The sequence below is a fragment of the Cannabis sativa genome, chromosome 3, assembly GCF_029168945.1.
Source record: "Cannabis sativa cultivar Pink pepper isolate KNU-18-1 chromosome 3, ASM2916894v1, whole genome shotgun sequence".
Lineage (NCBI taxonomy): Eukaryota > Viridiplantae > Streptophyta > Magnoliopsida > Rosales > Cannabaceae > Cannabis > Cannabis sativa.
This window is the reverse complement of record NC_083603.1, coordinates 38,308,845-38,335,896: the sequence shown is the minus strand read 5'-3', so window position 1 is coordinate 38,335,896 and position 27,052 is coordinate 38,308,845. Positions and strand designations below refer to the sequence as shown.

General features: G+C 34.9%; 3 protein-coding genes across 4 annotated transcripts; 1 reads left to right on the top strand and 2 right to left on the bottom strand.

Moving 5' to 3' along the window:
• Positions 1 to 13,883: 13,883 nt before the first annotated feature.
• Positions 13,884 to 15,886, top strand: LOC115710918 (uncharacterized). Its single transcript, XM_030639270.2, has 2 exons — positions 13,884 to 15,156; positions 15,519 to 15,886. Exons 1-2 carry the CDS (start codon positions 13,884 to 13,886, stop codon positions 15,884 to 15,886), a joined length of 1,641 nt encoding a protein of 546 aa, XP_030495130.2.
• A 293-nt stretch (positions 15,887 to 16,179) lies between these two features.
• LOC115708868 (protein DETOXIFICATION 16) lies at positions 16,180 to 22,274 on the bottom strand. 2 transcript variants are annotated; one of them, XM_030636880.2, is made up of 8 exons: positions 21,840 to 22,274; positions 21,037 to 21,581; positions 20,861 to 20,947; positions 20,706 to 20,762; positions 20,267 to 20,505; positions 16,914 to 17,032; positions 16,715 to 16,801; positions 16,180 to 16,634 (listed from the first exon to the last, which is right to left on the bottom strand). In XM_030636880.2, exons 1-8 carry the CDS (start codon positions 22,119 to 22,121, stop codon positions 16,575 to 16,577), a joined length of 1,476 nt encoding a protein of 491 aa, XP_030492740.2. In that variant the 5' UTR covers positions 22,122 to 22,274; the 3' UTR covers positions 16,180 to 16,574. The 2 variants fall into 2 exon arrangements, with proteins under 2 accessions (XP_030492740.2, XP_060967856.1); XM_061111873.1 differs by having other exon boundaries at positions 21,037 to 21,679; positions 21,840 to 21,969.
• An 808-nt stretch (positions 22,275 to 23,082) lies between these two features.
• On the bottom strand, positions 23,083 to 26,717 carry LOC115708869 (uncharacterized). The gene is made up of 4 exons (XM_030636881.2): positions 26,383 to 26,717; positions 25,613 to 26,008; positions 24,471 to 24,885; positions 23,083 to 23,613 (listed from the first exon to the last, which is right to left on the bottom strand). Exons 1-4 carry the CDS (start codon positions 26,633 to 26,635, stop codon positions 23,412 to 23,414), a joined length of 1,266 nt encoding a protein of 421 aa, XP_030492741.2. The 5' UTR covers positions 26,636 to 26,717; the 3' UTR covers positions 23,083 to 23,411.
• Positions 26,718 to 27,052: the final 335 nt, after the last annotated feature.

Below are 27,052 nucleotides of genomic sequence, written 5' to 3'. Positions count from 1 at the left end.
GAAATAAACACGTATAAAGTTTAAGAAACCTTACATTGGGTGCAGCGGCATTAAATGACTCCTTCCGTTCAGATCTCTAACCCTTGTATCCTTTCTGTAGAAGAGTATTATCAAGATCTAAACCTGGATTTCTTTCTCTGAATCTTTGATGCTGAAACTCCTTTGTTGATGATCTTTCTTCACGAGCTTCCTCACTATGATTGAGGTATTGCTTGCTGTGTGTGGGCACTACTCTAATCACTAAGGTAATTTCGAAATATGAAGGAAGAAGAGAGAGAGAGAGAGAGAGAGTGGCGGCCAAGGTTGAGAGAGAAAGGCTCAGGTTTTCTGATTCAGAAGTGTAATTTTCCTGAAGCCTTCACTATCCATTTATAGCATTCCACTAAGGTTAGGTTTGAATTATTTGGCATTAAAATAATGAAAATATCAGTTTAAAATGCCTACAAAAGTGGCCGGCCATGGCCTATTGGGTTTGGGCCTTGCTTTTTGCAATTTTGCAGTTTTAACACTTTTGTATCTGATTTTCTCAAAAATGCCAATTTTCTAATTTAACCATTTAAATGTCAATTCTAACTATTTAATAACTATAAATAATTATTAAATAATATTGTCATTTATCATATTTATTAATTGAACCATACAAAGTATCATAATTAATAAATATGCCCCTAATAACTCTTTCTTTACAATTTCGCCCTTACTTAGTGAAAATTTCACAAATAGACATAGTCTAATTTGAGAATTATAATTGATTAATCAAAACCAATTACATGAGTCTTACAAACAATATTATCTCAACTAGTGCGGGGACAATGGGTCTATATAACCGAGCTTCCAATAAGTTGATCAAGAATTTAGCACTAAAATTCACTAACTTATTATTCTTCGTTTAATCCACGCATAGAACTTAGAATTGCACTCTCAGTATATAGAATGCTCTATATGTTCCACCATATAGACGCATCATTAGTTATCCATTGTTATAATCCTAATTTGATCAATGATCCTCTATATGAATGATCTACACTGTAAAGGGATTAGATTACCGTAACACCCTACTATGTATTTTATCCTTAAAACACTTGACCCCGTATAAATGATATTTCAGCTTATGTGAAATGAGTACTCCACCATTTATGTTTGTTTGGTCAAGCTCGAAGGAGATCATCCTTTGCTTACTATTCGCCAGATAGAAGCTATAGATTCCATGTTTATGCTAGCGCTCCCACTCAATTGCACTACCGTGTTCCCAGAATGTACGTATCACCCTGACCTAAAAGTAGGCTTTAACTAACAAATCAAAGAACACGAATAGCCTTTCAAGGTTGAGCCTAGTCATAACAGGATTAAGAATATTTGATCTAGGATCAACTTGGCGATATTGACTTGAATAGATTTTACGGTAAGTTTAATTAAATCTAAGTCAAAGTTCAATATCGGTCGCTTCCGATGCATTCTCCATGCATCAACCTGAGCTTTACTTTAACTAATGTTCTGGAAAGAACATAACATTTCTCCAAATGCAAGTAAACTCTTGTTGTAGATTATCATATCAGTAAAACCCTGTGTCTGATAAATTTAGGAAACTTTATTCACATAGTCATGTTTACTTTCCAAAGTGATGACAGCACAATAAACAGGATCAAGTATGTGAAAAGGGTTTAAGATGAATTTATAAATCAAATAGACAAGCAATTGATAAAGTGAACTAAAACATACACAAATGAATGAAAAATACTTCTGTTTCTTTATTGATGTTGAATAAAATAGATTACATTGAAATGGAGTTTTATTTAGGGCATAAAACCTAACAAACTCCCACTTGCACTAATATAAAACTAATTAGTACATATCAATTAATCCTAAATTCTGACGGTGCTTTTTAAAGGCTGTCACGGCCAGGACTTTGGTAAATGGATCAGCTAGGTTGTCCTCTGTGTCAACTTTCTCAACTAGTACATCCCCTCTTGCCACGTATTCTCTGATAATGTGATACTTCCTTTCAATATGTTTGCTTCTCTTGTGGCTTCGAGGTTCTTTACTGTTTGCTATTGCTCCATTGTTATCACAAAGTAAGAATAGAGGTTTTTCCATTTCAGGAACAACACCTCTACTGGTGAAGAACTTTCTTAGCCAGACAAGTTCTTTAGCAGCTTCGGCTGCAGCTATGTATTCAGCTTCTATAGTTGAGTCCGATATCGCGGTTTGTTTAGCACTTCTCCAAACCACTGCTCCGCCCCCAAGAGTAAACACCATCCCAGATGTAGATTTCCTGTCTTCAAGACTTGCCTGGAAATCTGAATCAGTGTAGCCTATGGGATTTAAAGCACCACCCTTGTAGACTAACACAAGATTTCTTGTACTCTTTAAGTATTTCAGAATATACTTAACTGCATTCCAATGTTCATGTCCTGGATTAGACTAATACCTGCTCACGATTCCAACTGCATAATAGATGTCAGGTCTAGTGCATAACATTGCATACATTAGACTTCCAACTGCAGAGGCATAGGGAATTTTCGCCATGTCCTCTATCTCTTGAGGATCAGTCAGAGAATGTTCCTTAGATAGACGAATACCATATCTCGAAGGCATGTTTGCCCCATTGGTGTTGTTCATGGACAATCTCTCTAAGACTTTGTCTATGTAGGTTGTTTGAGAGAGCGCAAGAGATCTGTTCTTCCGGTTTCTAATAATCTGACTACCAAGAACATAGGGTGCTTCACCCAAATCTTTCATATCGAATTGAGTGTTGAGCCATTCCTTGATGTGAGTCATTTTCTTGACATTGTTTCCAATAATCAAAATGTCATCAACATAAAGGACCAGGAATACTACTATTTGGTCTTCCTTGAGTCGGTTTGTAGTTTTTATTATAGTTCTCTTCAAGGAAAGTAGCATTTGTTGAAACAAACACTTTGTTATCCTTGTGACCATAAAACAGTCCACCCCTAGTCTCTTTAGAATTTCCGACAAACATGCATACTTCGGTACGTGATTCAAGTTCGCCTTCTTTCTTTCTTAAGACATGAGCAGGGCACCCCCAAATTCGGTAATGGCGTAAACTAGATGTACGACCATTCCAAAGTTTGACGGGTGTCTTAGGGACTGCTTTAGATGGAACAACATTTAGAATGTCATTTGCCATCTGAATAGCATATCCCGAGAAGGATGTAGACAGAGTTGAATAACTCAGCATAGACCTAACCATTTCCAAAAGAGTGCGATTTCTTCTTTCTGCAACTCCATTTTGTGGTGGAGTGCTTGGGGCAATGTATTGGGATTCAATTCCAAGTTCAATTAAATGATCTTTGAACTGCATATCCATATATTCTCCACCCCTATCAGTTCGCAAGATCTTTAATGATTTACCTAATTGGTTTTGGGCCAAAGCATGAAACTCCTGAAACTTTTCAAACGTTTCCGATTTCTTTTGCATTAGGTAAAGAAAACTGTATCTAGAGAAATCGTCAATGAAAGTGACAAAATACTCATAACCACCTCGGGCTTCGACATTCAAAGGTCCCCAGACATCAGAATGCACTAACCCTAGAGGGATTTTGGCACGCTCTCCCTTTGCAGAGAAAGAACGTTTAGTCATTTTTCCTTCTAGGCAGGACTCGCATACTGGCAGTTCACCTAAGACGACATTTTTCAATGGACCGTCTTTGGTGAGCCTATTGAGTCTATCAAAGCCTATATGACTTAAATGTAAATGCCATAGATAAGTTTGATGATCATTATCAATCTCTTTTCTTTTGAGGTTTCTAGGTCTAGCTACACTGAAAAGTTCACTATTTAGTGAGATTTGAGTATTCGGTCTTAAAACAAAAGGCCCTTGTTCCATTATAGCAGCACATATTTGAAATCCATTACGAGAAATTGTACAATTTGTACTCGAAAAATTCAATATATAAGATTGTGTTTGCAAACATGAGACACTAATCAAGTTTCTACTAAAGTTTGGAATAAATAAAACATTTTCTAAAATTAAAAATCTTTGTTGAAACTTGATGCGGGCTTTTCCTATAGCTTTGACCGATACTAATTCGCCATTGCCAACTTTAAGCTTTAACTCTCCTGGAAGCAAATTTTCCCAAGTTTCAAGCAACTGCAGTGAAGAACATACATGGTTAGTAGACCCAGAATCAACAATCCAGATGGATTTGTCGCTCTCTAAAACACATGATTCAAAGACAAAAGCATCACCTTCGTTTGAATTGTTTAGAAGCCTGGGACATCGTTCTTCATGATGTCCCTTTTCATTACAATTCGATCATAGAAGATTATGTCTGATAATTGTACTTGAAGAAGCAGCTTTGCTAGATCCTTCATACCTAGTCCTTTTCCTCTGATTATGAATTGCAAACCCAGGGGGGCCCATTGCAATCAGAGTCCGTTCATGGGCTCATAATTCTGCTTCGAGCTTGTCCATGTCGGAGGAGTTAGAATTGTTGATCATGTAAGAGATAACAAATTCATTATACTCTGGAGGAAGACTATTAAGGATGAGTTGGACCTATTGTTCTCTTGATAAATCAATTCCCAGTAGACTTACCTTTTGGAACTTCAAATCATCATCAACAGGTGCGAGTTGATGCAACTACTAGGATGCATTTTCACACTATAGAGTTCTTTTGCTAAGATAGTAACTAGGTGAGGATCAGGGTGAGGGTTAATCATAATGACACTACAACACATCAATAAAACAGAAGTAAGGTTTTGGCTCATAAATTCATACACAGTTCAGAAAATAACAAGTAATGACATATGTTATAGAAATACTAAATCTAACAAGTAATGACTCCTTCCGTTCAGATCTCTAACCCTTGTATCCTTTCTGTAGCAAAGTATTATCAAGATCTAAACCTGGATTTCTTTCTCTGAATCTTTGATACTGAAACTCCTTTGTTGATGATCTTTCTTCACGATCTTCCTCACTAAGATTGAGGTATTGCTTGCTGTGTGTGGGCGCTACTCTAATCACTAAGGTAATTTCGAAATATGAAGGAAGAAGAGAGAGAGAGAGAGAGAGTGGCGGCCAAGGTTGAGAGAGAAAGGCTTAGGTTTTCTGATTCAGAAGTGTAATTTTCCTGAATCCTTCACTATCCATTTATAGCATTCCACTAGGGTTAGGTTTGAATTATTTGGCATTAAAATAATGAAAATATCAGTTTAAAATGCCTACAAAAGTGGCCGGCCATGGCTTATTGGGTTTGGGCCTTGCTTTTTGCAATTTTGCAATTTTAACACTTTTGTATCTGATTTTCTCAAAAATGCCAATTTTCTAATTTAACCATTTAAATGCCAATTCTAACTATTTAATAACTATAAATAATTATTAAATAATATTGTCATTTATCATATTTATTAATTGAACCATACAAAGTATCATTATTAACAAAACTAATTACATGAGTCTTACAAACAATATTATCTCAACTAGTGCGGGGACCATGGGTCTATATAACCGAGCTTCCAATAAGTAGATCAAGAATTTAGCACTAAAATTCACTAACTTATTAATTCTTCGTTGAATCCACGCATAGAACTTAGAATTGCACTCTCAGTATATAGAATGCTCTATATGTTCCACCATATAGACGCATCATTAGTTATCCATTGTTATAATCCTAATTTGATCAATGATCCTCTATATGAATGATCTACACTGTAAAGGGATTAGATTACCGTAACACCCTACTATGTATTTTATCCTTAAAACACTTGACCCCGTATAAATGATATTTCAGCTTATGTGAAATGAGTACTCCACCATTTATGTTCGTTTGGTCAAGCTCGAAGGAGATCATCCTTTGCTTACTATTCGCCAGATAGAAGCTATAGATTCCATGTTTATGCTAGCGCTCCCACTCAATTGCACTACCGTGTTCCCAAAATGTACGTATCACCCTGACCTAAAAGTACGCTTAACTAACAAATCAAAGAACACGAATAGCCTTTCAAGATTGAGCCTAATCATAACAGGATTAAGAACATTTGATCTAGGATCAACTTGGCGATATTGACTTGAATAGATTTTACAGTAAGTTTAATTAAATCTAAGTCAAAGTTCAATATCGGTCGCTTCCGATGCATACTCCATGCATCCAACCTGATTTACTTTAACCAATGTTCTGGAAAGAACATAGCATTTCTCCAAATGCATGTAAACTCTTGTTGTAGATTATCATATCTATAAAACTCTGTGTCTGATAAATCTAAGAAACTTTATTCACATATTCATGTTTACTTTCCAAAGTGATGACAACACAATAAACAGGATCAAGTATGTGAAAAAGGTTTAAGATGAATTTATAAATCAAATAGACAAGCAATTGATAAAGTGAACCAAAACATACACAAATGAATGAAAAATACTTCTGTTTCTTTATTGATGTTGAATAAAATAGATTATATTGAAATAGATTTATTTAGGACATAAAACCTAACAAAAATATATATTTTGAAAATTATTAAATTTAAGTTGAAAAAATAAATTTCAACTAAAAATATTTTTCTATTTAATTAAGTGTTATGAAAAAGATATATTTAAGTATCATGATGAAAATCAACTTAGATATTTAATTTTCAAGTTAATTAAATGTATTAAATTTAAGAAATAAATAATTAAGTGTAGAGAAGGCTTAATTATTAATCTCTAGTTTAATACTAGTAAAATATATACTTAAAATAAATTGTACCAAAATTAATTATTTAAATAAGTAATTTCACAATGTATAATATTTTCTAATTTAATATTAGAAATAATAAGTAGTCTAGAAATAACTATCTAGAAAATATCTTATTTGACTAAGTATCTTTTCCACAAAATTTGAAAAAATATCTTATTTAAGTTGTTTTAGAAGAATCTAAAAAATCAACTTAAATATCTTTCAAATTACATTTAATTAAATTTAAAATTAAGTTATAACCACTTAATTTGAAAATATTCCATTTTAAGTTAATATTTGAAAAAATATCAACTTAAAAAAAATATCTAAAGAATCTTAATAACCAATGCCTAAAATTCCTCAACTTAATTTGAAATTTTAAATCCAAAAGATATTCAGATTTAAGCTGGTTAGTTATAGATAACTAAATATCAACTTAAATAGGAATATTTAATGAAAAATTTAAATTAAGCTTCAGAAAGAATCTAGATGGTTATAATTCTGTATTTAATTAAATACAAGAAAATACATATAGTTTAGCTTAGAATATAAAATTCTTTAAACTGTGGTTTTCTTAAATTAATTTCAAAATAAATGAAATTAATTATGTTGCTAATCAATTTTATTAGGTTAAACTAATTTAATTAACCTAGTACAGTTATTCAAATCAGGCAAATGGGCCTTCACAATTGGGATAGTTCATGTGAGGGGGTGCTGGGTTCAGTATGTCGTACCCACTTCTATGGCTCCCAACTCTTACACAAGGCCCAAAAGAGAGGAATTTAACCTTAAAATGAACAACTGTTATTAATTGAATAGGCCCAAAAACTAAATGGGCCTAAATAAAATCTATCAAAAACTATGATATTTTATTTACCAACAACAACCTATATGCATCTATAACAAAATTAAACATAGGCTCACACAGGCATACAATTTGGATGGATCCTATCATGTTGCTAGGTCATACACAGATGAAAGAAGATTGTGAAAATTACCTGTTACAAATTATTTACTTGACCAAGGGAGCCATGAGTTAAAATCAGATCATTAGATCTGTCAACAAGTTAACCATGGTTATTTGCAATTAAGCAATAATAGGTTTTAAAAACTTACAAACAAGCTAAAACACATACTCCTGCAACAAGGTTAGCTGGATAGTTGGAAATAGGATTTATTTAATTTTTAATAAATAATTTCGAAAAATTAATTAAATAAAAAAAAATTATTTTCGAAAAATAATAAAATAAAATAAAATTTAAATATTTTCGAAATTAATAAAATAATATTTAAAATTAAACCTACAATTTTGAAAAATTAGGTTTCAACCAACCTAAATATCATTTCAAAATTTGCTAACTACTTTCAAAAATTTAATGTTATTTTATAAATAAAAATTAAAAAAGATAAATAAATATCTTTTTCAGATTTTATGATTTAATTTAAAAAAAAAAATAAAATAACAAAATTTAAAAGTTAGCAAAATATCTTACATCTATTCAAAATTAAATTATTATAGTTATCTTATTTTAAATTTAAATAAGGTCAAATTATTTAAAAAATTTAATATCTGACCTTAAATTTAAAAATAAGATAAGATATAATCAAATTTAAAAATAAGATAGATAATTAAGCAAAAAGATAGATATTTACTATTTTCAAATTCAAATTACACTAATATCATGAATTAAATTAAAAAAAAAAATATTAATTAATTTAATTATGATAATTAGAATTGAATTAAGAATAGTAAATGTATAAATACAGAACTACACAAAAAAATCGAAAGTTAAATCCACGAAATAGCATGAAAAATCGAAGAAAAACGAAAAAAATGCGAGTTGTACGGACAGTATGCTCAGCATACTGTCCGCGCGCGCTCTAAGGGTTGCATGGGCGAGGACACACGGCGCAAGGGGAGGCTGCATGATTTCTGCGCGGGCACGTGGTGTAGTGACACCACACCGATATTTTCAAAACTTCAAAAAATCATAACTAATTCAAATTAAATCGAAATTGAGTTCTGTAAAAAAGTAAATTGCTTAATTTTTTCTATACTATCCAATAAAAATAATTCCAGAAACAAATATTCAATTTTTCACGAAAATTCACACACATCAATCAATCATCATATAACACTCAATACAACATGATACCATCCAAAACATCAAACAATCGTTTTAAAGTCCAAATTTCTTGCAAGCAAATCAATTACCATGGCTCTGAGGCCAGTTGTTGGAAATTATTTTACAAGGATCTTAGATCTACTCACAAGTATGTTGATTAACACCCTAAATATGAACTTCTAAAACGATTATGAAATAAACACATATAAAGTATTAGAAACCTTACATTGGGTGCAGCGGAATTAAATGACTCCTTCCGTTCAGATATCTAGCCCTTGATTCCTTTCTGTAGCAGAGCATTATCAATATCTGAACATGGATCTCTTTCTCTCCTTCTTTAGTGTTGAAACTCCTTCTTGCTGAAAGTCTTTCTTCACGATCTTCCTCACTATGATTGAGGTATCACTTGCTGTGTGTGGGCACTACTCTAATCACTAAGTGGTTTCGAAATTTTAAGGAAGAAGAAAGAGAAGAAGTGGCGGCTAGGTATAGAGAGAGAAGGCTCAGGTTTTTCTCTGAAGGAAAAAGTAGAAAGTTAAGTGTAAATTTCCTGAAGCCTTCACTATCTATTTATAGCATTCCACTAGGGTTAGTATTGAATTATTTGGCATTAAAATAATGAAAATATCAGAGAATAATTCCTATAAAAGTGGCCGGCCCTATACCATGTGGATTTGGGCCTCACTTTTTGCAATTTTACAGTTTTATTATTTTTGCATCTGATTTTCTCAAAAACGCCAATTTTCTAATTCAACCATTTAAATGTCAATTCTAACTCTTTAATAACTATAAATAATTATTAAATAATATTGTCATTTATCATATTTATTAATTGAACCATACAAAGTATCATAATTAACAAATATGCCCCTAAAACTCTTTCTTTACAATTTCGCCCTTACTTAGTGAAAAATTCACAAATAGACATAGTCTAATTTGATAATTATAATTGATTAATCAAAACCAATTATATGAGTCTTACAAGTAATATTATCTCAACTAGTGGGAGGACCATGGGTCTATATAACCGAGCTTCCAATAAGCAGATCAAGAATTTATAACCTAAATTCACTGACTTATTAATTCTTAGTTGAATCCACGCATAGAACTTAGAATTGCACTCTCAGTATATAAAATGATCTATATGTTCCAACATATAGACACATCATTAGTTATCGATTGTTATAATCCTAATTTGATCAATGATCCTCTATATGAATGATCTACACCGTAAAGGGATTAGATTATTGTTACACCCTACAATGTATTTTATCCTTAAAACACTTAACCCCGTATAAATGATATTTCAGCTTATGTGAAATGAGTACTCCACCATTTATTTTCGTTTGGTCAAGCTCGAAGGAGATCATCCTTTACTTACTATTCGCCAGATAGAAGCTATAGATTCCATGTTTATGTTAGCGCTCCCACTCAATTGCACTACCGTGTTCCCAAAATGTACGTATCACCCTGACCCAAAGTAGGCTTAACTAACAAATCAAAGAACACGAATAGCCTCTTGAGATTGAGCCTAATCATAACAGGATTAAGATCATTTGATCTAGGATCAACTACGCGATATTGACTTGAATAGATATTACGGTAAGTTTAATAAATCTAAGTCAAAGTTCAATACCGGTCCCTTCCGATGCATACTCCATGCATCCAACCTGAGCTTTACTTTAACCAATGCTCTGGAAAGAACATAGCATTCCTCCAAATGCAAGTAAACTCTGTTGTAGATTATCATTATCAGTAAAACCCTGTGTTTGATAAATCTAGGAAACTTTATTTACATAGTCATGTTTACTTTCCAATATGTTGACAACACTATAAACAGGATCAAGTATGTGAAAAGAGTTTCATATGAATTCATACATTATGTACATATAATCATGAAATAAATCATGTGAACCATGCAATATTAAATGTTATTTCTGATCTATATTAATAAGTAAATCTGATTATATTGAAATGAGTTTTATTTAGGGCATAACACCAAACAATCCGCCAGCTGCAACCACATCCCCAGAGATTAATGCAATGCCTAAAAATCAGCCCAAGTCATATGTCAATTATGATCCCATGATTACTCATTCACAAGATCCTGGGAATAAAAATAATTCTCATAATGATAAGTCTATATTTATCTTATAAATATGATTAATTTATTTATTAATATTCTTAAATTGATTCTTTAAATTATTGATTAGTGTGATTTTAATTTGTTAGGTTATTTTAAATACTATTCATCCATTTAGAGTCTTTTGGAGGGATTTTAACATATTTTGGTGGAAAATAATGGAAGTCGGCGAGCTCGATTGTACAAGGCGGAAATTAATTGCAAATTCGGACGAACTTAAAGGCAGAATTGGACTTGGAGCTCAACATGAAATTTTTAGATCTTGTTGTTGGCTTTCCAGAACATCTTGAATCGTCCTATTTCGAGTAATATTGAGAGAGTTATGGCCAAAATACTATCAGTCGTCGCAGCAGGAAATTTCTAAAAAAAAGATAGCGAAAATAAAGATAAATTTTCAAGAAGAGTTGCAATTTTTATCTTTTGTTTAAAAGATGAGTTATCTTTATCCGAGATATTTCCTAATACTATTATAAATAGAATCCTAATTCTAAGAGGATTTATCTATCCACTATAAATAGAATCCTAATTCTAATAGGATTCAACTAACTTTCCCATTACTATAAATAAGACCTCTTAGACTACAAATGGAGTATTTTTTTCTCTCAATATTACTCAAAATTGGACGATTCAAGATGTTCTAGAAAGCTAAGAACAAGATCTAAAACTTTCATGTTGAGCTCCAAGTCCAATTTTGCCTTTAAGTTCGTCCGAATTTGCAATTAAGTTCCGCCTTGTACAATCGAGCACGCCGACTTCCATTATTTTCTACCAAAATATGTTAAAATCCCTCCAAAAGACTCTAAATGGATGAATAGTATTTAAAATAACCTAACAAATTAAAATCACACTAATCAATAATTTAAAGAATCAATTTAAGAATATTAATAAATGAATTAATCATATTTATAAGATAAATATGGACTTATCACATAATGACCATGTTATCTTGGTCAATGACAACACAGCCAGCTACTCAAACGAGGAATTAATTGAAATAGCTGATTTAAAAAGGAAAAGATTGGACATGGTTTCTTCAAGTGGGGCCGAGGTTTCTCCAAAAGAAGGAACTGAAGCTGAGGTGGAGAATAATCAAAATATCTCTGCAAATGTGATTAATTCAAAAAATTTGATAAGGGGGGTCTTAGATTCCAGGCCCACCAAACATTATGAGTACAATCAGTTGGAATTGTAGTGGGCTCGGGAACTACAGGCCCAACAATTCTTAGCTGACATTTGTGTCCAAAAGAAACCCAAGTTTGTTTTCCTTAGTGAAACTTCGTGTACAAAAGATGTTGTTGAGAAAGTCAGAACTAGATTGGGCTTTGAAGGATGTTTCTCAATTGATGTTAATGGTAGAAAAGGTGGTTTAGCTATGTTATGGCGTGACTCCTCTGAAGCCCAACTCCTTAATTACTCTCATAATCATATTGACATGGTTGTTAGTCTTTCTGGTATGGATCCGTGGCGACTCTCAGGATTGTATGGGGAGCCAAATCGCAACCTCAAGTATCGTACATGGAATTTGCTTCGTGATATAGTGTCCAAATCTAACTTACCCTGGTGTATTATTGGTGATTTCAACCATATTAAGAGTAATGAAGATAAGAAGGGAGGTCGCCTTTACCCTTCATCCCTAATCACTGGCTTCCAAGCTGCTGTACGTGATTGTCAAGTCATCGATTTAGAGCTCAGGGGTTATCCGTATACCTGGGAACGAAGTAGAGGTTCATCTCGAGCAGTTGAAATTCGGCTTGACAGGGCTATGGTTACACAAAGTTGGCTGGATGTTTACAATGAGGTATCTCTTACTAATCTTGAGTTTTCATCCTCTGATCATTCCCCAATCTTTTTACTCCCTGAAATGTCTACTGGTACAATTTCTTCTGCCCCATTTCGATATGAAAATGCTTGGCATAGGGAGCCTCTATGCAAACAGATTGTGTCCAATGTCTAGGGCTCAAACCAGACCGAAAGTGTAATGAAAAAGATTGAACTCTGTGGTGTCCAATTGGCTGACTGGGGTCGTCATTTGACTGGGAATTTCAAGTCTCAGTTGTCTAAAAGTAAGAAACTGCTGGCTAAATTCAAAAACTCTGCTAATGAATTTGATGCTGAAAACTTTATTGTGGAAAAAAATAACTATTTCAAGATCTTAGCACAACAAGAACTTTACTGGAAACAACGGTCAAGGCAGTACTAGTTACACTCGGGAGACAAAAATAACAAATATTTTCATGCTACAGGTAGTGCTCGTAAGAGATCAAATCATATTCAGCAACTACAAGACAACAACGGCACCTGGCAGAGCTGGAATACAGTCCTAGAATCACTTATAAAGCAATACTTTGAGGAGCTTTAACATTCCACAGACTCATTTTCTGCTCAAGTTATTGACAATGTTAAAGTTTATGTCAATGCTACACACAATGAAGCTCTTTTGCAACCAATACAAGATGAAGAAGTTAAGTTGGCCGTGTTTTCTATGCACCCTGACAAAGCACCTGGGCCTGACGGTATGGGACCTGGCTTTTTCCAACACCATTGGAATATCGTTGGCTCTGATGTTATCAAAGTCATGAAGGAGTATTTTGACATTGAACTTATGCCCGAGGGACTTAATGCCACCAATCTCATGTTGATCCCAAAGAAGAAACACTTTGCTGTTATGGGTGATCTCAGACCAATATCTCTGTGTAATGTCCTCTATAAGGTCATCTCGAAAGTTTTGGCGAACTGCATGAGGGATCTAATTGACTGTGTTATCTCTGAAACCCAAAGTGCTTTTATTCCCGGGCGACTCATCTGGGACAATGTTATGGTAGCTTTTGAAGTCATGCACTATTGAAACAGAAAACAAGAGGTAAAAAAGGTTTCATGGCTCTTAAACTTGACAGGAGCAAAGCTTACGATTAGGTTGAATGGAGTTTTCTTAGAGCGGTTATGACTCGTATGGGCTTTGCTAGCAAATGGGTTGATCTCATTATGAGTTGTGTATCTACAGTTCACTACACAGTTGTTCATAACGGGCATGTGATTGACTCTGTCTCCCCATCCAAAGGTATCCGTCAGGGAGATCCACTTTCTACTTATCTTTTCATTATAAGTGTCGAAGGCCTCTCAGCTCTTATCCAGAAATTTGAAGCTAATAGACTTATTCAAGGATGTCGTGTTCCTCAACAGGCACCTTCTATAACACACATGTTTTTCGCGGATGACAGTTACTTAATTTGTCAAGCCACACGAGGTGCTGCTGATAGTATCTCAAATCTCCTGCATATCTTTGAAAATGCATCTGGCGAGAAAGTCAATTACACAAAGTCTTCGATCTTCTTCAGCCCCAATACCGATACTACCAGTCGTAATATGGTTTGTGCTACACTCCATATGTCTGAAGCTCTTGAATGCAGTCTCTATCTAGGCCTTCCAAATATTATAGGCCGCAACAAGAATGTTGTGCTTGGCTTTATTAAAAATAAAGTCATTGCTCGAATTAATAGCTGGGATGGTAAGTTTCTTTCTCGTGCTGGGAAAGAAATCTTACTCAAAACAGTCATACAATCTTTGCCAACATATGCTATGAGTGTTTTTCTTCTTCCGATTGGTACTTGCAATGAGATAGAAAAATTGATGGCTAGTTTCTGGTGGAAGACAAACTCCAGTAAAGGGCGAGGTATTATCTGGATGTCGTGGGATCGCTTAGCAACTCCTAAAGAAGAAGGTGGAATGGGATTTAGGCATCTCCACGACTTTAATCTTGCCATGCTTGCCAAACAAGGTTGGCAATTATTGTGTAAGCCCGACTCTCTTGCTGGTAGAATCTACAAAGCAAAGTACTTCCCAAATTCTGATTTCATTTCATCTGATCTCGGACATAACCCAAGCTTTGTGTGGCGTAGTATTTGGGGTGCTAAGGATTTGGTTCGGCTTGGGGTTGCTCGAGTTATTGGTGATGGTACAAGTACTAAAATTTTGGGTTCTCCTTGGCTACCATCAACAAGTAACAAATATGTCTCTTCTACTCATCCTGGGCTTAGCACACACACTGCAAGTTCCCTATTTACACCAAACATGTTATGTTGGGATGCTGGAGTAGTTCGTGATTTGTTTTCTCCCCAAGAAGTTGATCTAATTCTCAACATTCCACTAAGTTCTACTGCTAGACCTGACTGCTGGTCTTGGACAGCAGAACACAACGGAAAGTTTACTGTAAAAAGTGCCTATCATCTTCTGTAGAGCCAAAAACCAATCGGTCCAAGGCCAAACAACTCTTGTTTTTGGCGTAAATTCTGGCATTTGAAGATACCTCCCAAAGTTCTGAATTTTTTGTGGCGAGCTATAGCAGGTTCTCTCCCAACCTGTGTGAATCTTGTCACGAAACATGTCCCAATTTCTTCACATTGTCCGGTCTGTCATACTACAGCAGAAACAACAACCCATGCCCTGCTGTCTTGCGGCTTTGCTGAAGCTTGTTGGGCTAGTTTTGGACAGCCTGTCATGATTGACTCCTCTTCCTCGTTTGGCTACTGGTTTAAGATGTTGCGCATACTTGCGATATTAACTTTATTTGTCCTGCAGCAACTCTTTGTTGGGCCTTGTGGAAAGCTCGAAATAAAGTTTTCTGGAATAAACATAAGTCTACTGTCAAAGAAGTTCTGGCCAATTCTTCTATTACTTTTGAACATTGGAGGAAAGCTCAAAATAAAAGTGCTCTTTTAACACTGTCGTTTAGCAATAGTGATGAAGGGGCTGAGCTTTGGACACCACCTGCAACAAACAACCTCAAGATAAATGTAGATGCGGCCCTTTATCAACAAGACAACTCTTATGGCTATGGAGTAGTGGCGAGGGATCATTTAGGTAGGTTCTTAGAGGCCAAAACATGCCATTGTAATGGCACCTACCCTTCCGAAGTGATTGAAGCTTTGGGGTCAAGGAAGCTCTAAGTTGGATAAAGAACAAGTCATGAAAAAATGTTGAGCTTGAGTCTGACAGTCTTGTATGTGTGCAAGCAATAAGAAGCAACCAAAAGATGTCTTCTACTTTTGGTATTGTTATAGATGATTGTCGTTTGTTATTATCTCTTTTAAAGGATGTTAAATTATGTTTTGTAAAACGATCAGCTAATCGAGTTGCCCATGCTATTGCAAGGCACTCTCGATTTATCTCTTGTGGTTGCATTTTAGAGCAAGATATCTAGTCTAATTTGAGGGATATCTTGTTTTCTGAATGCCCTTAATTTAATGAAGTTGATATTTCATTCAAAAAAAAAAAATGTAATAATATTACATATACGAAAACAATACAATATGACCCAATTAAAAAGATATACTACAAACCAAGTTGACTAAAGCACAGATTCACGAACGTTTGTGCTTTCTCTATGAGAAACACTTACTTCCAGTTTGAAAATGACATCATTACATGAAAAACTAATATACTAACATCTAAGAATTATTTTGATAGGCTCGCGTGTTGAGGCCCACAACTAGGTTGTATATCTCTACTCTTCAGACAATAAATGATCAGTACCTCACTCAAATCATGATAAGTGAAACCATTTATTGATCAAATTTTTTGTGCATTGAATTAAATTTATGTTTATCTAGCTTGTTTATGAGCATTGGCTCAGCGTCATGAGACTAGCTGTACAGGAACTATAGAATCATAGACTCTGTCTGTTGCCTTCTTTGCCTAAACCAAAATGATGAGATTGAGAGGTCAGACTAAGAAAAGATTTCAATGCCAAAGAGATAGAGGCAAAGATATATTACCTCTTGCTCCCAGTCTGTTTTTATGGTGAATGTGAAAAGAGATATCACTTGTACAATGAGTGCACATATTATCCCCAACCAAAGACCCTACAATGAAGAAAGAAAATGTTTCCAATAACAAAAATAAATAATTTATCTCAAATCTAGATAAAGTATGTTTAAAAGAACAAGACAAGTTTTAATGATTTATGGAGGACACCTTTCCACCAACGTGCAAGACAAAAGCCATCAAAACAGCTGATGGAATTCCTACTAAGTAATAGGACCCAAGATTTACGTATGCTCCAATTTTCTGCCATCCACATCCTCTACAAGTACCTAATATTGTAAAATTAACCACTTGTTACTAAACTTTATATTTTGTAAATCTCAAATAAATAGAAATTATACTCAACCTGTTGTTTTAAAGAAATGTACTTTCCTTACAGACGCAGGAGGCAGGGGTGAAAGTGTTCTTTTCAAATCATAACATGCAAAAATCTTTTTATGTGTTGATATTCAGGACTTGGTTCAAAATGAGAGATGACACTATAAACTACTTTCTGATGTCAGATTTATTTCTGAACTTGAAAAAAACTTTTAGATTGCCTTTAATGAAATTGAATACAGTCTATTCTTTTCAAATAAATCAGTCTTCATTCTATTAGTTACATTTTATAATATTAGAATATCAGTCTAATAAATGACTTTTTTTACCATTTTAAAGAAATGACTATTTCATTTTGAAATAATAATAAAAAAAAGACCACCCAAATTCATGACAAAAAATACAATTAATAATTTTTTTTATTATTCTTTTTTATGTTTTTCAAATGTTACTTTTATTTTTATTTCGATTCTCATGCTTATGTATTCATTCCTCCCAACAGTTGACGCTAAAAAATGGTCAACTCTACATCGTCTAATAAGTGATATTGGCAAACAAAAAAAAAATAAGAACTAAAGAGAGAATACCACAATTTATAGTAGTTTACTCCCCATATCACAATGGTAATGGAGCTGCGTTTACTTCGAATTTTTATTATCGCAAAAGCCAATTGTCTTACAAGAGAACTCAGGAAAAAATAATTAAGTCTAGATTCACTTCACAATTTCTAATCTAGAGAGAGAAGCTCTGACCTTGAAGGGAGAATGGAAAGTGTGAATAATGAGCTAAGGGAGCTCTCCTTTTTTATAGGCAAGGATATCTAACTAAAGTACTATAAAATAATAGAAAAATTAACACGAAATTCATTGGAAAATCCAGCATTATCTTGCTAGTCAATTTTGAGGCCCAAATTGTCAGAATTGCGGCGGGAGTGTGAGACACACTTACACCCGTCTTGAAAAGAGCTTCCATTGACTACTTGAATCAGGTCATTTGGATAAAAAATTAAAAGAGTTATGGCCATTTTAGCGAGAGGTGTGCACTGCTGAAAAGTGACTGCGAGATCAAGCTAACTTTTGAAAGTCCAAGTTGACGTACCCAGAACATGGTTTCTTGGGCTTTAGGTATATTTTAAGGGGAAATTCATATGGTATACTAAATTTTGTCATTTTTTTCCAAAAATACTGCCAGGCGGTATTTTTTACTTTTTTACTGTGTTTTTTTATAAGTTTCATACTGCAATATACTGTGTTAAGTTTTCATTGGTGTTCTACTAGTGTTTTTTAGGTGTTCTACTGTTGTTTTGAGTTATTTTGCTTTGTGTTTTACTGGTTTTTACAAAACACAGTATTTTTGAAAAAAAATTCGTGTGATAGTATTTTTGTAAAAGTTAACCCAAATTTCAGTATTTTTGTAAGTTTCCCTATTTTAAGATGCTTGAATGATGTGATAGCTATCATTAGTTCACTCTTTGACCATGGGGAAGTTCTCTTAGAAATTTTACTTGATATGCACGGGTGATGCCCGTTGAATCACTATTGATGACTAGATGATACCCGGGTGATCACTAGTGCATATGGTTGTCGGTGGACTTGCGCGTGACACATGTATATAAGATATTGACTTGCAGAAGCATCCAAATCTTATTTGGCAGGCAAAATAAGGCCGAATGCCTAGAGCAAAACTGTTATTTGAATGAAAGAACATTGAGCCCCAAGCTAATGTCAACCTGGGCGCCCAATGAGCTTGCACACTAGCGTCCGGTGATGACTAGGAGCTAACTCACCACTCGGATGATATTTTCTCTTGATTCTAAGTCCCCTATCTTGTTTTTGGAGAAAAACAAGAAGAATGCATGAGACAAAATCGAAATTGGATCGACGTCAACTTGGGCGCCCAGTGACTCAGGTGTTGTCACCATGGGCGCCCAACTTTTTATTTGGGGATTAGATGGCTTGTTCGCTTCCCGAGAAAACATGTATCCTCCTCGTAGATGAAAATAAAGGAAATGTCCAAAAAACTTCTCTAGAATGGAGTCTCGAAGTGCCCTAGGTTGAGATACGTGAACCTCGGTGTCCATAGTGGCCTTGGGGCACTGGATGTCCAGGTGGGGGGCTTCATCTTCGAAATTGGTCTTGTTGATGTTCAATTTTCTTTTTGGTGAAAAGTACTCCACGGATTTCAGTTTCGTCAAATTTGCACGGGCATCACCCGTTGAAACGAAACTGCTGCCCATGTTGAAATGTCAACCTGAGCGCCCATAGTTAAGAATGGGCTCCTTCAAGATGTCATTCATGAAATATCACATCCTGACATTGTTCCTTGATGGATTTGAGGAATCGGGGTCCAAAGATGTCCCTAGAAACCTCAACCCTAGTCGCGGTGCGCCTAAATCGACTATATGTCAACTTGGGTGCCCACTAGGGCTTCCTGGAGCCCGAGTGCTGTTTCTCGTAGACTTATCTCCAAAGTCTAAAACTTAGCTGCGACATGTCTCTCATGTATCTAATGACAATGGCTAAGAAGATTTCCCGTAAGAAGTTGATAGGAACCAAAGCTGATGCGAGACACCACACAGGATGTCAACTTGGGCGGCCAGTACTGATGTTGGTCCCAAGTTCAGCCCTAGGATGTCCACGTGACATCCTTAGCTTCATGGTTCATCGTTTTAGGATCATGGCGACCTATTTGTTGAAAGATAACACTCAGAAACGACTTCGGTGGATCTTGGTACTTACCTGGGTGCCCCAGTGTGCAGGTAACACTACCCTATCCTAGGATGCGGAGCCCCCAATGTTGTTTCTTTCGTGCCACGTGTCAAAAATATTGTCTACGTCATCAAGCAAAATTTTTGGGTAAACACCAACAAAATGTAACCTTAATCACTTGGTGTTTTAGATTCCAAAGGTTTTGGGTAAACACCAACCAAATCTAACCTTAATCACTTTGTGTTTTAGATTCCAAAGGTTTAGAAATACTTTCTATTGAGCTTAGAAGAACTATTAGTTACAATAGTTGATGGGACCAAGGCAGGAATTGTTTCTCTTATTTTGTTTATGAACAAATAAAAATTGCATACGTTGTAAGTTTAATAAGGAGTTTTATCTTATATGTCCTTTCTGATTATTGAAAGAACATATTTAAGAGAATAAGAAGTTCGTAAGCAAATGTAAATTTGACTAAACCTGAGAGAACACACTGCAGCCCATCTAGGAAATTGGAGATCGCTAGTATTGGCATCATTGCTGCTACATATTTGACTACTTCTACTTGATTGCTATAAGCATAGCCCCAGACATTGCGGACAAGTATGAATACTAAACCAATCAACAAACCCTCAGTAATGGCCATAACTAACACAACACACACTGCTAAACGAGCTGCGTCTGGACGCCCCGCTCCCAGTTCATTTGAAACCCGAGTACTATTAATCACAGAAACAAGAAGATCAAATAAAACACAGAATCTTTAGAATTTTGAAAGTACAATAAGTATAGTTTACAATTATGATTAGCTATGGGTAATGTTACAGTAATATACTTGAGCAAAAATTTATCAGATTCTTATTAGGACATTATATTCTAGTAACAGCTAAAGGAATAAATAATATGTATACTAGCTCACCTTACAGCACCACTGAGTCCGAAAGGGATCATCCATACAGTTGAAGCTGTGTTTAGACTGACAATAAATATGGCTTAACTTAGAAAAAAGTTGAGCTCTTTACCAAAATTGATTATACAAACAAACAAACCAAGTGAAACTTTGTCATAACAAACCTGACAGAAAGAACTGAGGTTTCTAAAGTTGGATTGGGTAGAAGGCCTGATAAAAGGACCATCATTTCGAAAGACCACATTTCCAAGCTGTTAAGAGAAATCCATAGCAACACAATATTTGATGAGCGAAAACTTTGTTATGAAGACACCGCGTCATAAACAGAAAGATAACTTACCACACCATCACAGCTGAAGGAATGGCAAGTCTTACAAATGTCGGAACGTTTCTTAAAGCCTCTTTGGAAAAGCCGGTCCATGTTTTTGCACACGAAGGAGAATACATCACATAAAGTGCTAACAATAACACATTGATCCAATAAGAAATGGAATTCGCCATGGCAGCTCCTCTGCTTCCAAGTCCAGATTTGAATACCAGTACCCAACACACAAGGATATGGATCAAAGTAGTCATTCCTGAGGAAACCATCATTGGGAAAACAATGTTTTGGGTCTGCAAGAATCTAACCAGACACTGAAGAAGGCCATAGGCAAAGATACTTGGGATCATGAACTTGGCATATTTCCCAGCTTCAGCAGCTATAGCAGGATCTTGGCCTAAGGTTACTAGAATAGGTTCTGTGTTTGCCCAAATAACAGCAAGAGGTATACTAACAACTACAAGTACAAGAATGGCTCTCTGCATAAGTATACCCATCATGTGATATTGTTTTGCCCCATATGACTGCCCAGATAAGGTGTCCAATGCACTTGCCATTCCCATCTATTTAAAAGGCAGGAAACATTTTTGATGCAAAAAGTATAAATCAAACAGCAACTACCACTGCTTTGAATCTTTGATCAGCTTGAAAGTAATTAAATCTGTATTGCGTCATTTGATTAAAAAAAAAAAATCATAGCAAAGAGCTCTTTTTTTAAATTGTTTTTGTCATAAGTATTTAACACCTAGAACAGAAAATTAAAATAAACTAGTTTTTCAAAGATCAACATATTAGTTAGTTGCAGTGAAGACCCAACTCACCAGTAAGCTGAAACCAGTGACTGAAGCAAAGGACGTTGCCATGGAAGCACCGGAGAGAGTTAACTCACCAAGATGACCAACGAACATTACAGATATCATCTGTAAGCAAAATTGTAATAGACTCACAGAAATAAGAGGCCCAGCTAGCCATAGCTGCTTCTTTACTTCTTCAACAATTTCTTTTCTTCTAACACCATTCTCAACCTCAGTTTCTCCACAAACTTGAATCAATGGAGAATTTAATGATTGTTTCTGCTCCTCCCTCCAATACATTTTCTCCATCTGACAGTAAACGAAGGCAGAGGAAAAAGGTAAGGCTATCAATGATTTGAAAGTATTACACTTGCCTAGTTGTATGTCTGAAAAATACTTTAATATAGCAAAGATATTGAAGTATTCGTAGGGTAACACGTGTATATATAGTTCAAAATCTTAAACTTGGACGGTTTGCTTGCGAGTTGCGATTTAAATTCTGTGTGGCCAGCTTGAAGTATTTTTAGGAAATTACGCCTTTAACCCTATATCTAACAGAAATAATAAATCAAGTCTTCAAGGTTAATATAGACCTTTTACTCCAAGTCAAACCTCAGTTGACTCCAATCAAAACTGTGCTGACTGAGTTGCTTCTGTTATATGTGTTCTTGTTTGTTAGGAGTATTAATCACCACAACAGGTTAACTACAATTTCACTTCTACCAAATCAAACAAAAGCAACATCAAACAAGTTAGCTTTCCTTGCAGACTAGCGAGTGTATTCTATATTTTATCTGCTAAAAAAGCAATTTATGGATATTTGTGGAGTAACAATAGTTTTAGACAAATGCCATGCAGTATTTTCTTTTTCTTTTTTTTTCGCAAGGGAGTTTCCAAGCAATTTATAGCAAAAAAAAAAGAATGTTTCCATGGTCGATGTTCCCAGTCATAATTTAAGAAGAAACTTACTCTTGTTTTACAAAGGATTGGGTACCGCACGATAATTGTTAGCCATGGGCGCCATAATGGAATAGGTTATCTTTGGTCTATGCTTACAATCACACCAAAGATGAGAATTCAAAGAAGCAACGACCAGAAAACAAGTCATTCATAGTTTAAAAAGACCACGTAATATGCAATAGTTAAGTCAATATCAGACAGATTGTATCCGAAACTTAAAATATAACCGACGAAATGGGTCAATAAATACAAAAAGAAAGTGGAGATGTTCCACTGAGAATTGACCAAGTACTGGTAGAACACAAGCTCAGAAAGTAAATGGCATACGTTATATTCTCAAGATACTTATTGCTGGAAGTTGAAAACTTCTTGGTACAATAATAAAAACGAACATCTATATTCCCAAGAAATTATATCATCCATGTAAAGATTCCAGGAACAAAAATGCAGGCTGCTAAATCAGCAACTAGCAATGTGCATGCATGCATGCATGTGATGTGATATGAATTGTGAGAACAAACTGAAATGCAAAATAGTCATCTTGGAGTGGCTTCCGCCTACTGGAATGGCTACACTTCAATGATTGGTATTTCAATTGAAATATGTTTTTACACAACCACTAACCATCAAAGACCAAATTTAAGCAGGCACAGTACTACATCCTTGCAATTCTGAGGTCTTCATACGCAACCTTGTCATAAATGCAGGGTTGGCCTTCAATCCCTCCTTCACATATGCAGCCCGAGCATCATCTACCAGCTTGTTAGCCTTCCCTGCTTCCTCAATAAGAGAAAGGAGAGTCCTAAGGCAATCCTTTCTGTTTTCCTCTCGGTGCTCAAACCTTCAGAGAAAGAATGAACAAGATTAATTTATTTTCCAATGTCTATAGGTAGCCCTGCAATGGCTCAGATCTGAATGTAATTTTCAAAACTTTTATGTTAATTAATCGAAAAATTTATGCTAAATGCTTTTCCAGTGTAAGCTTTGCACCAACAATTATGTCGATTTCCTAATGCTATTCTGCTAAGAGCCTAAGATGGTAGTTATCTAATTCTTGTTGTTTTTCTACTCTATGCTCCTTTTATTTTTGGCTATATAACTATATGCTTGCTACAGTGTGTAAACTTTATAGTTTCAACCCACCTCGCAATAAAATGTATCATGCAAATGATTTACTATTTCCAAACACTTCCAATCAAACATATAGAGAATAAGAAAAGATTGGAAAACATCAACGACAAATTACCTTCGTTTCAAAAGAAAACAGAATTTCAAGGATTTGATGCATTTTTTATATTGGTAAAATTAGAAATATTTAGCAGAATCGATGTCAAATTACTCCCAACCAAAGCACCATGAAAATCACCTATCACATAGGGCAAAAATTCTTAATTCAATCATAGCACTTCCAATCAAACATATAGAGAATAAGAAAGGATTGGAAAACATCATCAATGACAAATTACATTAGTATCAAAAGAAAACAGAATTTCAAGGATTTGATGCATTTTTTATATTGGTAGAATTAGAAATATTCAACAGAATCTATGGCAAATAACACCCAACCAAAGCACCACGAAAATCACCTATCACCTAGGGCCAAAATTCAAAACTCAACCATAAAAGCATGCAACATTCAAAGTGGTTACAAGTCACTAAATGTAAACAATAAGACAGGACATCATTGTTGGTTCATACCTCTCACTAGTAATTGTAAGCTCATCTTTCCCCGGATGGTAACGCTTTCCAACCAGCTCTTTGAGTCGACGGAATTGGTACTTTGAAAGCCCAAGTTCTTTCACTGTAACAGATAACTTCACCTTTCTATTCTTTGGATGCCAAGCATCACCACCAGGAGCAAACACAGCTCGTGTTTGCCACCTAAGAATCGGTCCCTCACCTGGTGGATCATCTAAATCTTTCTTGTTGTCCACCAAATCAGTTTCATCAAACTTTGGGGATTCCTCTGCATCCATCTTTTCCATAGATTCTGCCACAATCTTATCCTCGAACTCCTTGAACAGTTTGTAGGCATCTTCCGGTTCAAGCTCCCCTCTTTCACACATATCCCCAAGTTCATTGAACTTTGCTTCAACATTTTTTTTAACATCCTCTGTAATCAAATAAAAGAAAGTAAGACAAGCAACAAAAGTTTCACAGATTCCTAGAATAGTTTGTATCATACATCTTTTTTCAAGATCAATAGTGTTCAATATAGAGCCATGATAGTCAGCCTTTCTACAAGGTCTGCGATTCTAATTAATATCAAACACGCATAGTCTCGCATCTTATCACGGGATGGTGATATTGAAAAAGAAGGGTTCAATAAGATCAGACAGAATGCAAGTCACTACACATGGATTCACATCCATCATAATGCTCCAGATGCAGCTATAGCTTATTATCTTAGATCCATCACTTCAAGCATAAACAGTAGAAACTAAAATTCACAAATGTATACCTCCTACTCCTAGTAGCAATTATAATTTACAAAAAACTGTCTCTAAGTTCAAAGTGTTTAGTACATACTATATTATACTACTACTTGTCTATGTTTGTGTGTTCAATCAGTACATATTGCTAATACTGGCACACTGGTCCATAGCAGAACGTACTACATATACAAGAAACTAAAAAATAACAAGTCTGTATTGTTTCAATTGATTGACTTTGTGAGCTGAAGAAAAGAAAAGCATAAAGAAGATAATACACATATATATTATGCTGTAAATTTCAGAAATACGACCACAACAAGTAGTTTACTAAGCAATAAATATAATGTAGCATCAAATCATCCACATTAATTCATGTGAATCAAAGTCAAGAAAACAGGGTAATACCTGGAAGAAGTTTATCCCAGCTAAGCATGTCCTCGAGAATCTCCTCACATTCTCTGGTGTCCTTGACAAACCCATGCTTAACAGCATCCTCTACAATATCATCCCACTTCTTTTCATCCATATTGAAATACTCATCCTTCATCAGTTTCTTTGTTACAATACTTCTTGCATCATACAGGTTATCAATCTCTTCATCAGTCACATATATTTCTTCAAAATCTGATTCAAATTCCTTGTCATTAACATCATTCAAGGGTTGCAACTGGAGCTCTTCCATCAACTCGTCATCTGTCTCCTCATGCTTTCCTGCTAACTTCCTCTGCAGAATTGCTTCAAGAATCTCTGGCAGAGCTTCATTGTCACCCTTGAAGTATTTCTCTATCCTGGTTTTCAGTTCTACAGCACAAAATAAAATTGACAAATCATATTACAAATAATTGAACTGTACCCATCCAAAAAGGGATAAGTACCCTTAACATCATCCATTTACACCTCAGGACGCAAATTTTTAACCGCCTTAACATAATATGTATAAAATTACAATATTGAATCTGTACAATTACAAACAACGAATCAATTTCAGGCAAATGCCACAAACATAATTAACATTGAAAACGTTCATACTTACCCCTAATAAACAATCAAATTTTTCAGGCCAAAAGACCCACTAACTAAAAACATAAATTTTCATCTTACTTTTTCAGTAACCAAACAATTGTTTCGCTTGACACTAACTGAAAAAAAAAAAAAAAAAAAAAGAAATGGTTTACCTTTGTTACCAACATCCTGGACATTAATAGAGATATCTTTGTTCACGGATTGGGAGACCTCGGTCGTATATTCGGCATTAGGGGTTTCATTGGAGGAGTTAATCTCAGAAGAAAAGAGCCTGAAGCGGAGTCTGGAGCGAGTCGAAGCGGGGAGTAGGAGGAGTGAAGGGTTGGGTCCTGGAATGGGAGTGGGAGACGAAAGAAAATGATTTCGGGCCAAGTGAGAGACATTTCTGAGCAGAGACCGCTTCATTGGTGCTTTTAGGGTTTAAGGTTTTCAGCCCTGGGTTTTGTTCATTTACTTTCCTCATGTTTTTTTTTTCTTTTTTCTTGACAAACTAGGTAACATTTGTTTTTCGGTGTTACATTTTAATTTATTTTAATTATTTATTAATTTTAGATTAATTAAGATGTTTGTCTCCGAACTTTGACATGTACCAAATCATGTCTGTTGAACTTTAAAGACCGTTAAAAATTTGTTGAATTTAAAGACTTTGGTCTAATTTTAGTAAGAAAAGTCTAACATGGATGAAAGTTTAGGGCTATGATTTGGCACATGTCAAAGTTCGAATGGCATAATTTTGTAAATATCAAAGTCCGAGGAGCATGATTTAGTTCATGGACAATCATCAAATTAGTTAAATTGAATGAAATTGGACAAAAGTCCTTA

Coding starts and splice junctions, on each gene's coding strand:
- LOC115710918 (XM_030639270.2), top strand. CDS start 13,884: ATGACTCGTATGGGCTTTGCTAGCAAATGGGTTGATCTCATTATGAGT. Junction 15,157..15,518: donor CGGAAAGTTTACTGTAAAAA/GTGCCTATCATC, acceptor TTTGTCCTGCAG/CAACTCTTTGTTGGGCCTTG.
- LOC115708868 (XM_030636880.2), bottom strand. CDS start 22,121: ATGGAGAAAATGTATTGGAGGGAGGAGCAGAAACAATCATTAAATTCT. Junction 20,763..20,860: donor ACCTCAGTTCTTTCTGTCAG/GTTTGTTATGAC, acceptor ATTTATTGTCAG/TCTAAACACAGCTTCAACTG. Junction 17,033..20,266: donor GCTGCAGTGTGTTCTCTCAG/GTTTAGTCAAAT, acceptor TTACAATATTAG/GTACTTGTAGAGGATGTGGA.
- LOC115708869 (XM_030636881.2), bottom strand. CDS start 26,635: ATGAAGCGGTCTCTGCTCAGAAATGTCTCTCACTTGGCCCGAAATCAT. Junction 26,009..26,382: donor CCAGGATGTTGGTAACAAAG/GTAAACCATTTC, acceptor TTTGTGCTGTAG/AACTGAAAACCAGGATAGAG. Junction 24,886..25,612: donor CTGGGATAAACTTCTTCCAG/GTATTACCCTGT, acceptor ATTTGATTACAG/AGGATGTTAAAAAAAATGTT.